The sequence below is a fragment of the Chiloscyllium plagiosum genome, chromosome 6, assembly GCF_004010195.1.
Source record: "Chiloscyllium plagiosum isolate BGI_BamShark_2017 chromosome 6, ASM401019v2, whole genome shotgun sequence".
In the NCBI taxonomy this organism is placed as follows: domain Eukaryota; kingdom Metazoa; phylum Chordata; class Chondrichthyes; order Orectolobiformes; family Hemiscylliidae; genus Chiloscyllium; species Chiloscyllium plagiosum.
Window position 1 is genome coordinate 70,505,673 of NC_057715.1, and position 15,089 is coordinate 70,520,761.

Sequence of the window (15,089 nt, forward strand, 5' to 3'; positions counted from 1 at the left end):
TAAGACTTGAATTGTCTGATTAGTAATGATCCAAAACAAGATTGAAATCAATATGCATTGTTATACTTAAGTTTTATATGCAAATTAGTGAACTTCCTTAGAAGTTGGTTAATATAGTGTTTACTTCTGCTACTCAGCGTACAGGTTGTGAGTATCAGTTAGACAGATCTAAATGTTTTTTTTTCTGTCTTCAATTTTGTTGCTTTCCTTCTTTTAATGTAACAATAGTAAAAGGGTAGGAGGATATTGAGCTCCCAGAAGTCTGCAGTTGTTTTTATTCAGCTATCTGTTCATTAGTACATACGAATGACTTTAGTTAACTTACCTGTTAAGTTTTCTTCCCCTTGAGAGTTGCTTTATCTGTAGTTAATGGCATAGCTGAAATTATGCCTTGTTGTCATCTTTTGTGATCTATATCATCACAAAGAAGAACTGAAATAATGTAGTTTGATAATTAGTTTGTTGTAAAAACATTGGAATGGAACCATCGTGGACACAAATCATAGAATTCTGAGTCAGCGGCCTCTCATCAACTTGTCTTGTTTTTCTCTAATAATGCAGGGGTTCCTGTCCTGGTGCATAAAAGGCTACAGCACAGAAGCCATCTTGTCTGTGCTGGCTCTTGGCATGAGAATTCCAGAACTAATCTTGTCACCCTATTGTCTCCTTTAAAATCTTGTATCTTTATCTGTTTCAAGTTTTTATGAATTTCTTTTTAAAGTGTGTGCCAACCACTTCGTACATGGTATAATAAACCATGTATAAATAGTCACTGTCTTCATTTGCTTAGTTGAAGGGCACTTTATAGTGTAGTTTCTTGCTTGGTAGTACTGCAATATTGTTCAATATTAACTAGTTGAATAATTGCTGTAACTACATTTCCCAACTACTGTGAGTTCAGACTCCCTCTGCTATCCAGTGCTTGGCCAACCGCTTTTCTCTTTCTGCAGTATAATTGTGGCCTGAATGAGCAGGTACAATCTTTTGACTACACTGAAGGATACAGCCTGAAATGTGGCCAATTGCTGCTTGAAGGACTCCAGTTTTCTTTAGACTGATGAACACATTGATCGTCAATAATCCCTATAAAATTTCTTTACATAGTCCCTATGGGTGCAAAAACAGGATTTTAAATAATGATCTAGCATTTAGCAGTAGTAAGATGCATTACTGTTTCGTTCAGAGGAATACAGTGATTTTAAATATTGTTTTGTTCAAACTATAAAAATCTAATAGCTGTGTGCCTTTTATAGGTATTTGCGATTCTTTACGTTCTAGCTCAATGGATACTTTTGTATATAAAATTGTGATATTGTTTCTTGAGTTAAAATATAAAAAAATGTTTTTCTGTTTTAAGGCATGCCTGCCAGTCTAGAAGATCCAAGAAAAAGTTTCATTCTCAGAACAGCAGGAAATTACTTTGGCTTTCCACCTTCAGATTCTCTCATTTCATCACTGGAGAACAGAAGGGAATTGAACGATTTTCTAGATGATGGCAATGTTTTTGTTATCTCATTGCAGAAATCAGCGGACCAGCTGCTTATATGTAACAAGGTATAAATTAAGTTTTTTTTTCCTCCCCATTAATCATAGACTGAATTAATTTGTATGTACATGATGATAAAAAAAATCTTTGTTTTTATGATGGGTGTAAGGACAATAAATGGAATTCCAATCCATAAGTACTCAATAAAGTTTCCATATATTTTGGCGCAGTATCAGTAACCTCATTGTTAAGAGGCTAAAGCGTGTAATCTTAACAAAAGTGGTGTAGCAGCGCAGCATGTTCTTCTGAGCCTGAGCAAAGCACATTGCTTTCCCCTTCCCTGACTATGTTACTGTGCATGTAACATGTTCTATATTTTACTTGCTACTGCTTGATGGTCATTTAGATAAAATGTGAAGGGTGTCCCTTTCTTCAGCACTTATATTGCATGTGAAACACACATTTTATCAGAAATCCAAGATGACTCTTCCAAGTTAGGCTCTATTTAAATCTAATTCTATTAATCATTGTGGTTTCTTTAAGGCAATAGTGAATATTTCCATTTCTGATCTGAATGGGATAATATTATGATAATTGTGTTGGGTAATTGTTTCTAATTGAGATTGTCCAGTACACTCACCGCTCAATATGTGATCAATGTTTCAACCACAGAACTGATGTCGCACATTTTTAGGATATTGAACTGTGTTCATGTTTTAGTAATTGAAAGATAGCTGTCATTCATGAGGCTGCCGTTTTGAGCAATGAAGAATGAACCCCATTGATGTTGGACAGGTGTTGCAAGGTGGACTTGTGGTGCAGTAGTAGTATCCCTACTACTGAGGCAGGAGACATGTGTTCACACATGCTTGAGAGGTGTGTCATGATCTGTCTGACTATATTGATTTTAAAATATGCAAAAGACCTCAGACTGCACCTTAAATGGAAACACTTGAAATATGACATATTTCTGGAAGACTATTGTTGTCCTGTAACCAGTAAGAAGTACAGTGGTAGTGTCCTTTCATCTGAGTCAGAAGGCCTGGGTTCAAGTTCCAACTACTCTAGACATATAGCATAAAATCCTGGAAGAGAGGCTGATTTAAAATACTTCACTGTTCATTTGTTGTGTTTTTGGTAACTTGGAAACAGAAGGGTTACTTGCTCAATGAAACCAGAAAAATATTCTACTGTTTGTTGTCTTCTTTGTTTATGTTCTCTCTTGTTTTTCTTAATTATATATTTAGATAATTGGGACGCTGTGAAGCAGTGTGAAAGCGGGACTGACCTCTGTAAAGACACAGATCTGATTGCTCTCAAAATTTTCTTGTTCATAAATGCTGGCAAAAAAAGCCAAAGGATATAATGACCTGAATTTTCTTATAGAAGAAAGATCTGCTCATAGATTCCTTATAGTGTGGAAAGAGACCATTTGCCCATTGAGTCTGCTCTGACTCTCCAAAGAGCATCCCACGCAGACACCTCCTCCCCCCCCACCCCCAAACCACGTCCCCACACTTCCCATAGCTAATCCACCAAGTCTGCACATCTTTGGTTTGTGGGAGGAAACTGGAGCACGAGAAGAAACCGATGCAGTCATGGGAGAATGTGCAAATTCCACATGGACAGTCACCCAGACTAGAATCCAAACCGGGTTCCTGGCATTGTGATGCAGCAGTGCTAACCACTGAGCCACTGTGCCACTAGGTAGTTATTTCTAAAGAGTACATGTGAATTATGCATCAGGACCTTGTGGAATTCCCAATTATAGCAGATTTCAAGAGAATCACCAAGAAATTGCAGATTCTGATGGGCAATTTCTCCAGACATGGACCCTTTCAAAACTACTCATTTTAAATCTGAAAACTGGAAGGGATCTGCTGCAGTTAAATAATAATTAAGAAACGTTCAGTTATTGAAAACATAGTGTAACTCCTTGATAGCTATTAAACTGAGGAGAAAACTGAGGACCTGCTGCGCTTTTCCAGCAACACATTTTCAGCTATTAAACTGATTCTGACTTGCATGGGGCATGGCTTGAGTTGAGTCGAAAGGTCTGTTTCCATTTTCTGTAACTGATTCCAAGAGTTAATGAATTGTAATGTGGATAACTGTGAGATTATCCTCTTAAGTAGCAAAGTTAGAAAAGCAGATTATTATCTGAATAATGATAAACTGGGAAAGGGGAAGGTGCCATGAGATCTGGGTGCCTTTATACGCCAGACACTGAAAGTAAGCATGCAAATGCAGCAAGCAGTGAAGAACGTAAATGGTGTATTGGCTTTCATAGTGAAATGATTTGAGTATATCAGCATTTTGTCTTGCTTCAGCCAGCAAGACAAAATGCTATTCACTTCAACCAGCTGAAAATTTATCCCGATTTCCATTGACTTCAGTTGTGCGAAGGCTCCTTGATGTTACACGCTGTCAAATGCTATCTTGATGTCGGGGGCAGTCAGTCTTCCCTCACCCCTGGAATTCAGCTCTTTTGTCCATGTTAAACTAAGTCTCTAATCTGGTCAGGAGCTGTGGCCCTGACTGAACCCAACCTGAACATCAATGAACAGATTGTTTTTTGAGCAAATGTACTTTAATAGCACTGGCAACAATACCTTTAATTGCAGTAATTAGCCAAGTTGGATGTCTTTTATTTTTTTGTGTAAGTTACATGCCTAAGCAAACTTCCACACTGTCAGTGTTGTAGCTGCACTGGAATAGCTTAAGTTGCAGCTAGTTCTGCAACATTTCAGTCTTCACTACTGATGGCAGAATATTGTCAATGTCTTCTGTATTTCTTTATATTATGTGGAGTGAGTCAGTTTTCTGAAGGCTAGTTTCTGTGATGTTGGGAACCTCTGGAGGAGGCTTCTTGGTTCATCTTACTATGAAATAATTGAATTGTACATAGCTGCTTTTATTCAATTATTTGTTCACTTACTTTTGAGATCAAAAAAGCAATCTTGTGAAGGATGTCTTTCAAATTCAGATGGTAAGAGGAACCTCTCATTCCCATTCTTCAAAATAATTTCCACCTCTTTTAAACCCAATATTATCTACCTTTCTCTTCAAACAAAATAATAAGCCTTTATTTTTGCAAATTTCAGTCCTCCTCTTCTCCCTCTGAGATCTATGCCATTTTTCCCATGTCACATTTCTGAATTTATTCAGTTATGGTTCAGGATTTCTGATAGTGTTCAATGGTCATAACAATAAGATCATTATGCATAATTCTTCTTTGTCCCTGTGAACTTCTTTACAGTCTTTGACAACACATGGCCAATCACACCATCTTTGAGGGACTGCACTCATTTTTTTGCACTCTTGCCATCTAAACCCAACAAGAATATAGCTAGCAAAAGTTTTTTTATTTCTCATCCCTAAGTAGGAGTCTGAGGCTTTGCTCATAGCCTGTCTGAGGAGAGCATAAGAACTTATTGAACTGCCTGACTGCTCCTCATGTTCCTTGTTTAAAATGGTTTGAGAGTGCAGGTACACTTATTTTCAAAGCTGACACAGAAGTTTAGTGCATCTACTAAGGTCTGTGTCTGTTCTTGTTTTTACCACATGAGCTACTTTGTCTAGTCTCACTTTTGTATGTATTTCCTATACCTTTTTGATATTCCTCTTTATCATGAATTTAATTCCTTTTATAAGAATTGGGGATTTTCAATGCAGGTGAGAAAGAAAGGGATCCTTGGATCCTTTGAAATGATTGGATTGATACAGAAAGCAAAGCGATTTTTGGAGACCCTCTAAGGTTAGAACCAGAGAAGAATGGCTTCTGAAGGTGATATCTGAAAGGCATTTGTTTAAGGATAGTGGTTATTAACTGGTCCATGAGGAACATTTGTGTGATTCTGGTGATTATTGAATATATCGTTAGTTAATATGATTGCATCCATCTTTGGTTTTCAGAGCAGGATGAAAACTGAACTAAAGAGGTTTGAACAGGAAACTTTGGAAGATGAGGACCAAGCTGGAAGATTATATGCAATTTAGTGGTGAAAGTGAGACTAAAGTATTGGATACTAAAACAAAATAAAGCAGATGCTGGCAACCTAAAATAAAAATAAAAGTGCTAGAAAAAATCTAGGTCAGGCAGCATCTGTGAAGAAAGAAACAACATTAACACTATGAATCAATGACCTCTTATCAGATCATAGGTTGATTTTGAAGATTTATCAGAACAGTGTCTTAACTCTGTTTCTCTTTCCATAGATACTGCCAGACATGCTAAGTATCACATTTTCAATTTTTATTAAATATTTAGATAGTTATAACAATCAAGGCAGCTAAAAAGAAAGTTAGTTGGTTGGCAAAATGTATTGATTGTTGGTTTTGAAAGAAGGAGGACAGACTATGAGTAAGAGAAATCATTCACAATGTTGTTGAGATAAGGCCAAAAGCATGTTGTTGAGTGATCTAGAACTAAGTGAGGAATGAAGTTAAGGAGCAGAAAGTGGAGCTCATGGGAAAGATGAGGTTGAAGAGGGCAGCAGGTTGAAATGAAGCTAAAGAGTGAGAAAAGAGTCTTGCTAGGCTTATTTGGGACAAGAAAGCATACTACACAACATTAAAACTATTAATCACCATACAATTTAGATTTTGTCTAGCTGTAGTGAGTCGTTGTGTTTGTGATTTGAAAAGGAAGAAGGTCTAGGCACTGAATTTCTTCTGTGAACATGTATTTTGTTACTTGTTCTTTGGTTCTTCGTTGAAAGGCATGTCTGACCAACAGTGCTGCATCCTACATCATGGCTAAGACAAAGATCTTAAAGACACCCCAGCTGCAAAGGAGACCAGTGAACTGACACCCCAATGAGTTTGAGTTGGTGTAGCAATGTGTATTTTTGTTTGCAATTTGTAGCCAGAAGGTGCAGATGCTGATGGTAGAAGTTTCAGTTTCCTTCTGTTGATAGCTGCTGTTGCTATGCATTGGAAAGATTTACAAGTTTGTTCTCAACTGAATTAACTGTATTTTGAATGCACCTTCCTTGGGAATTAGATCTGGAGTGGGATTTGAACTCAAAGCTTCAGGTTCTGACAGGTACATTGCCACAGCATGACAAGATCTTTGATATAAAAACAATACATGTAAAACAATTGCGTGGTGCATTGTTGTATTATGTGGGGGGAAAAGTGACAAGAGATAAAGAGGGAAAGCTAGAACTTGCATCTTCAAAGCAGAAGGCAAAACCTCCCGTCGGACGTTGGGAAGCTCCAAAGTAATGGACCAATGGTTTTAGTAGACGATCAATGATACAGCCAATGTTTTTTCAACACCAATATTCTTTTGTTGTAATTCTGAAAATGTTAGTTCTGTATTCCCTTTATGTTCATATCTAGTCCTTTTGATTGCTAGCTTGGATTGTAATTAAATAAATACATTGGAACCAGTTTGAGAATCAAAATATGTTTTTCTGGTTGTTGAATTGAATATTTTTCTTAACATTTGGACTTTCATCATCATCTTTTTATCTGTTATCATATGTGAATGTATGAAATGAGCAGAAATAGAGTAGTTGGTCTCTTGAGCATGCTCTGCCATTCAATAAAATCATGGCAGATCTGTTTGTTTCAAATTTCACATGCCCATGTAGTATGAGGAAGCGGACTGGCCACTATTCATTTCTTATACGACATCACTCAAAACAGCTTATCTATTCATTTCTGTTTGTGGAAACTTCACTACTGCGTTTCCCAACATTGCAATATTGACTAGTCCAAAAAATATTTATTTGGCTCTGCTTTGGGATCTGAGGTCATGAAAGGCCTTCTATAAATGCAAACATTGTTAGTCTTGTCCAATCTGCTAAATTTGAAAACAGGCCTAAAAATATCCTGGTTGTCGTTTTTCTTTATGCCGTAAAGTTAGATTAAAATTATCATAAAATCCTAATCTTTTTTGGTTAATTTTTTAGACTCCACTTTTATACTTTTTAATCAGAAAGAAGGATATTTGCTTATGATTGCATAGTACTCAGTCCTGCCATAGCTTATCAGATTGTGAGGTATGTAGCAAAACTTGGACGCTGTTGATACTTCAATTGAGAAGCTGCAAATGAAGTTTGCACCAGACAATTACTATTCCCAGCAAGACATTAACATGACTTTAACATTCTGTGCTGTTGCTGTTGCTGAATTGCCAAACATCAAATCTTGACAAAACGAGTTCATTAAATACTGTGTCAAAGGTTGGGTGGTTTGTGGTGAGTATGTTGCCTTCTGACTCCCAGAGCCTGTCCACAACTAACATACACATGTGAGAAATGTAGTGAAGCACTGCGTACTTGCCAAGTGCAACTCCAACAGCGTTCAAGTAGCTTGATGCCTTTCAGGACGACACAGCCTGCTTGATTGGCATCCTATTTACCATCTTAAACCTTCCACCCACCACCAGCGCTCAGTGGTAACAGTGTGTAGCATTTAAGATATGTATTGTAGCAATGTTCCTTCAACATAACCTGCCAAACTGGAAGCTCTGTCATCTAGTTATGGTTGTTTTTTTATTAATATTTATCTGTATAAAGTGAAATGACAATAATCAGAAATACTTGGAGACAACATCAGTTGTACACCACTATTTATTTGAATTATGATGAATGTACTGAGAATACTAATATAGAATCATCGAATTGTACAGCATGGAAACAGACCCTTCAGACCAACTCATCCGCGCCGACCAGATATCCTAAATGAATCTAGTCCTATTTGCCAGCATTTGACCCATATCCCTTTAAATCCTTCCTACTCACATATCATCCAGACACCTTTTAAATGTTGTAATTGTATCGGCCTCCACAACTTACCCTTGTATCTCATTCCATACACACCACCCTCTGCCCTTCGGTCCATTTTAAATCTGTCCCCTCTCACCTTAACTTATGCTCTCTGGTTTTGGACTCTTCTACTCTGGGGGAAAAAAACCTTGGTTATTCACCCCAACCATGATTTTATAAACTTCTATAAGATAAACCCTCTGCTTCTGACACTCCAGGGAAAATAGCCCCTCCCTATAGCTCAACCCTCCAAAACTGGAAACATCCTTGTAAATCTTTTGAACTGAACAGAGTTTCACAACATCCTTCCTATAGCAGGGGGACCAGAATTGAATGCAGTATTCCAAAAGTGGCTTAATGAATGTCCAGTACAGTCACAACATGACCTCCCAATTCCTATACTCAATGCATTGACCAATAAAGGCAAGCACACCAAATGCCTTCTTCACTATCCTGTGTGCCTGCGACTCCACTTACAAGGAACTATGAACCTAAACTCGAAGGTGTCTTTGTTTAGCAACACTTCCAAGGGCTTTACCATTAAATGTGTAAGTCTTACCCTGATTTGCCTTTCCAAAATGCAGCACCTCAAATTAAGCTAAATTAAATTTCATCTGCCACTCATTGGTACATCTGATCAAGATCCCATTGTATTCTTCTTCACTGTTCACCACACCACCAATTTTGGTGTCATCTGCAAACTTGATAACCATTTTTTCTATATTTACATCCAGATCATTTATATAGATGACAAAAAGCAGTGGACTCAGCACTGATCCTTGTGGCACACCACTGGTCAAGGGCTCTAGTCTAAAAAGCAACCTTCCACTATCACCCTCTGTCTCCTATCTTTGAGACAGTTCTGTATTCAAACGGCTGGTTCTCCCTGTATTCCTTGTGATCTAACCTTGCTAACCAGTCTACCATGCAGAACTTTGTCAAACGCCTCACTGAAATCCATATAGACCACGTCCACCGCTCTGCTTTCATTAATCCTCTTTGTTACTTCTTCAAAAAGTTTAATCAATTTAGTGTCACACTATTTCCCTTGCACAAAGCCATATTGACTATCCCTAATTAGTCCTTGCCTTTCCAAATACATAAAATTCTGTACCTCAGGATCCCCTCCAACAACTTATCCACCACTGATGTCAGGCTGGCTGATTTAAGATTCTGGATTAGTGGTGCTGGAAGAGCACATCATTTCAGGCAGCATCCAAGAAGCAGCGAAATCGACGATTCGGGCAAAAGCCCTTCATCAGGAATAAAGGCAGTGAGCCTGAAGCGTGGAGAGATAAGCTAGAGGAGGGTGGGGGTGGGGAGAAAGTAGCATAGAGTACAATGGTGAGTGGTCGTTGACTTAAGAGTCAACCTTCTTATGAGACAGATTCTTGCTAGCAAACAGTGACAGCCCTATTCAAATGCATGAGCATCCTTATTCATGTGTCATTTCACTTCATTAATATGTAGTTTCCTATTCTTCCACACATTTTATGGAATCTAGACAGTGACAATTACCAATATAAAGTGAGAGCAATAACCTGGCATCTTTAGCTCATTATGTTCCTTTTTGGCAATCTCACCAACATCTCTGGGCATGCTTCATGGACAGCAACCACATTGTAATTCTAAGGACAATGTAGCTCTGGTACCTATTTAGAAACTTAATATTCCTGCATCTGGCTTTGTTAATTCTAAACTGTAACTTCTTTCAATTGTAGGTTGTACCAGGTGATAAGAAAGACAAAATACTGGTGTTCTTTAAGATGCGCCCAGATGTCATTACTGAGGATAACTTACACACCAATATACTTGTATCATCTATGCTGGATTCACCTATAATCGCTCTTTATCAAGCGATTCGTCAAATATTTGCACCAGTACTTCTGAAGGCGAGTATGCAAGTGTCTTTTGAACAGAAACTTCTTTTGATTTCATACTTATTTCAAAAACTAAAATAAATAATGGAATAAGTTGTGATGTTTCGTTTCATTTATTGTGATGCCTCATTGGGATAGCAATTCTGTAATTTTTAGAGTTGTCACAGAAGTTAAAGATTTTATCAATATGCTTGCAAATTGCCCAATTTACCTGTCAGATAGATCTAGATTAACAGAAAATGTGGTCCAGGTTTCTGTGCTTAAGAAAAACTACTATTTATTGCAAATAAATAGATTCTAACCACAGATAAATAGTTGTGAACTGATGACATAAATTCTACAAATTAAAACTCTAACAACTCCCCCTGCACACATATAGATAGACAAAAAAAGATAGTTTTGGGGTGGAGGGAGAAAGATAACTGGGGAAGCAGTTCATTGACTCCAGTCCACAGGGTTTGCTGAAGTGATCTTTTTGCTTGCTAGGATTTTCTGTTCTTCAATCTCTCTTCTTCAGGTGCTTTTCATTTCTTAAGAGAAGGCACAGACAATTATTATACTAATTGGAAAGTCTCTTATTTACTGGTTAAAGGCTCCAGCTTCTTGTAACTGGTGAGAGAACATAAACTGGCTTTCTTCAGCTTTAGAGTATTTTACTAGAGAGAAAGGCATACCCTTCTCCCTTGCAGCAGTCAAAGGGTGACTACCAGCTTTGAGCATTTCCACAAGCATTTTAGCTACTCAGAAGCCAATCATAGTTGTTGTCAGTTAGATGGGCATTGTCATCCACAACTGGTCACAGCTCCACGCACCAATCAGCAGCCTATTGCCAAGTGAATTATGCTTTTGTATAGATCTGATGGTAGCCTGTCTGCAAATAGCCTGAAGAAACTGCCTGGACAAAGCAATAGTGTAAATGGAGTCTGTAATTGTTTAATCCCCTTATGATGTAAGACATCATAAAATAAAATAATGTAGACATGAGAATATTTTCTGGACTCTTGCCTTTTTGCCTTTTGTTTCAAAATTTTAATAGATCATTAAAATCTACAATTTTAGTTAATCTTGTTAACCATTTTGATAACTAACTGATTATAGTCAGAGATACATAATTGTTAAGTCTTTATGAATTTTTTTTGATTAGATTCTTAAAATAGATTAATAGGTGAAGAGTTATAGATTGGGATTGTTTGGATACTCTTTCAAAGAGATACTGTAAACTTAAGATAAATTTATCTTAATTTTAATTTTAGGATGAGAAATGGAGTAAAAACTTTGATCCCAAATTGCAGAATTTACTTACTCAACTTGAAGCAGGTCTGGGATCTGTTGTAAGGCACTCAGATCATAGCCGCAGTGGAAGCAAATGTGGCGGTGAACAGGACACTTCAGGTTTGAAACTTGATATCACATTTAAAATCACATTTAAAGACTTTTGAATTTACTTGTCTCTTTCAGGTTTTCAAGCTTTCTCTTTGCAGATGTTATGAATTCCGTAATAGATTTATCCATGATTGCTGGAAATATTAACTAATTCAAGATTAGATTTAGACATTTTATGTCCCTCTGTCTCCTTCCTTTCTCTATAACTTCCATCCTAGCTTAGTACAATAGACTAAAAACAACTTAATTAATTGTGTAATGGTTGTCCTCTGGTAAGTGTCCTTTCATTCCCCTTCTCCAGTCTCCATTGTGTCCTTCATTCAAAATTTTCTGGTTTGGGGTTTCAAATTAAATCATCTTCTTTATTGGAGAAATGTAGTGCTCATTTTATTTTTCTTGCAGATTTTTATCTGTGGAAAGCATTTTATGTGATTATAAGGATGGGAAATAATCCTATATGCTGCAAATGAGATTTATTGTGGAGTCTTTGCAGTGGGTGAAAATGATCAACCTGAAAGTAGAGAAGTCTGTTGCAAGGCCAAGTCATGACCCAGTGTTGAGTGAAAACTTTCAGAGATGCGCAATTTTTATGGAAATGGAAAGTTACATTACTCAGGGATATGCATGTCAGTAGTCAAATGGGAAAAGCTGCCAGAGTGCATACATTAGATAGTTTTGGCAGTGCAGTTGGCTGAGGAGAAGTTGAAGATCTTGAATGAGGCAACATCATAAACTATAAAGCCATTTCATAGTTATCTGTGGTGACCAGTTTTGAAAAGGGTTTGCAGAGTTCTACTTCAGACAAAACATAATTTAATTTGGAATCTTGGACAAATGAATCACAGGTACCTGCTGAAGTCCTTTAGCATAGCCCCCAATATATTTCACATGCATTTATAGGATGTCTATCCTAGCTATTTTACTGCTCATCAACCCTGACCACTTCACAGAAATAAGTAGAAGGGAGGCAATACTAACAAAGGCTGATCTAATCGAATTGTTTCAAACTATGAGAGTGATAGGATAGAGAGATACAGGGAAATAATAATAGTAAGGCCGATTTTCTTAAAGCCATCAGCAGGCTGAATTAAGTTGAGTGAGAACACAAACACCCATGCAACATCTGCTGGGAAAATGACTCAGCTTCACACCATCTCATCATACTCGGCTGTCTTTAATTTCATGAATGATGTCAATTCAGGGTTGCAGGTTTCTGCTGCAGGTCTTCATATAATTGAACAAGCTGATTCTCACAGATCTTTGGGCACATAGGGCAGGATTACCATTGAGCTAGTGAGATCCAGCGAAGAGTGTTTGCTTCATATCCAGTATGTGGGTTTGTCTCATCATTAAAACGTTGGGACTCAGAAGCATGATGCAGCCTAATGGACACATTTTTGCCATTCTGAGCAATTAGTAGCAAACTCCACCCAGTAATTAAAATCAATGTTATTGTGCTTCAAATAGAACTACAGAATGTCTTTGAAGCCTTTGCTTTATCTACCCAAAAGGTTGGATCATTTAACAATTTAGAAAGCAAGATCTTGTGGGGGCCCACCATTCTGACTATCTGAACAGGTGTTCTGTCCTTTAGAATTGATTTTGTAAGAGTTTCTCCTAATACTTATGGAGCTGGCCGTCCTTCCACTGAATGCAGAATATATGGCAAAGACATGGTTGGAATTTCTCTCGAATTGTGTGTTGCTCATACACAGTACAGATTTCACTGCTGTGCAGGAGTGTCGTGACACTAACTGTGTAGTTGGACTTTTGTTGACTTTGGATATCTTTACGGTGTGATGTAAAGAGTGTGGTTATATAAGTTGTAACTTTGGATTTTTGATTTTTGAGTTAGTAATGTGGATTTTCTGTGTGTCCAAAGTTTATAATTAATTTGCAAGTATTTCTCTAGCCATAGTGATTTCTTTGAAAACAGTTTTTGCAGTCTAAGTTTTGAATTAATAGCTTTTTTTCATATATTGTTAAGGTTTTATGATTGAACAAGATAAACAAGCTCCAGTTTAGAAGGAGTTTTTTCTTAAGCTGAAGGGAAACACCCATAGCTTGGAGGTGGAGGCTTTTATTAGTTTTACACTGAGTTTTGAGCAGTCCTTTGAAGTCCTTGAATGAAAATGGCTGTATAGACAAATGGTTTAAAGAGGGGAAGGATATAACAAAACTAGATTATCTTAGAATAAAGAGTTAGTGTTAGTCCCAGTCTAGAAATGTTGGGATAAAACCTTGACAGTTACTTGAACCTGAGTTTGTTTAAGCACAAATGCATGAATAGTTCCAGGAAGATGCTATCAACAGTTCTAGTCTGTAAGTTCAAGTCACGCATGACTTCAACCTATTGAGATTTCAGAGGCAAGGGTTTTGCTCTGAACACTATACAAGTGTTTTTTTGCATACTGCACCAGGAATGCATTTTCTTTTCAGTTTAGAAAGGAGTGTTTAATTGGATTATGTGCTGATGTATTACTTTGTGTTTAAACAAAAACTTTGAATTATGTAATAAGTAGATGATTTATTCTATTTTAACTCCTTTTCTTTCATTAAAAAATGTTGTTTTAATGTAAAGCAAAATCTGATCATTGTGGACTTGTGTTTCAGTGAGAAACCACTTGGTTAAAACCAAAACAAATCAAGCCAAGATCTATCTGGGATCTGACTTGTTCTTTAATAGTGTTATCTGGGATCAGCATAGTAGTCAAATACTTGATGTCTTAACTTTGTAAAAAGATGACCTGGTTTGCTGATCAATATTGCATCTCTTTGGCAGTGGTGGCCTTTTTGAGATAGATGGTTGCCAAGGTATGGGAATTGCTCAACAGTTCCAGAGTTTCCTTTGCATTTGAGAGGTGAAATAGCTGACCAAGTGAGGTCATAGAGTCATACGAGAGAAAATGAGGTCTGCAGATGCTGGAGATCAGAGATGGAAATGTGTTGCTGGAGAAGCGCAGCAGGTCAGGCAGCATCTAGGGAACAGGAGAATCGACGTTTCGGGCATTAGCCCTTCTTCAGGAGGGCTGAAGAAGGGCTAATGCCCGGAACGTCGATTCTCCTGTTCCCTAGATGCTGCCTGACCTGCTGCGCTTCTCCAGCAACACATTTCCATCATAGAGTCATACAGCATGGAAACAGACCCTTCAGTTCAACCAGTCCATACTGAACATAATCCCAAATTAAACTGGTCCTGTCCGCCTGCTCTTGGTCCATATCCCTCCAAACCTTTCCTATTCATGTACAAGGGAATCTCGATTATCCGAACGTGATGGGTGGGCAGCATTTCGTTCGGATAATCAATTATTCGGTTAATCGATTAAATGCATTTCCTCTGGGGCTTGGAGTTTTTAAAGTCTCCACCTTGTTCAGGAGACTGCAGCAGCACACTGCGCGCAAGTCTCCGCCCCCAACACCACCCTCCGCCCCCAAACCCGTCCAACACCTCCCCCGCCTCCAACACCATGCCCCAGCCGCCAAACCCATTCAACACCTCACCTTTCCCCCAACCCTACTCCCCTGCCCCCAATCCCGTGCAACATCTCCCCCCAACACAGC

General features: G+C 37.9%; 1 protein-coding gene across 5 annotated transcripts in view; it reads left to right on the top strand.

Moving 5' to 3' along the window:
- LOC122550689 (cytoplasmic dynein 2 heavy chain 1) overlaps positions 1-15,089 on the top strand; it is a 555,979-nt gene that overhangs the window by 6,285 nt on the left and 534,605 nt on the right. For all 5 annotated transcript variants that reach the window (XM_043691809.1, XM_043691805.1, XM_043691808.1 and 2 more), the window contains exons 2-4: positions 1,358-1,554; positions 9,987-10,157; positions 11,399-11,537. In XM_043691809.1, coding sequence (XP_043547744.1) covers positions 1,360-1,554; positions 9,987-10,157; positions 11,399-11,537 — 505 coding nt within the window. In that variant the 5' untranslated portion in view covers positions 1,358-1,359. The remainder of the gene's footprint in view (positions 1-1,357; positions 1,555-9,986; positions 10,158-11,398; positions 11,538-15,089) is intronic.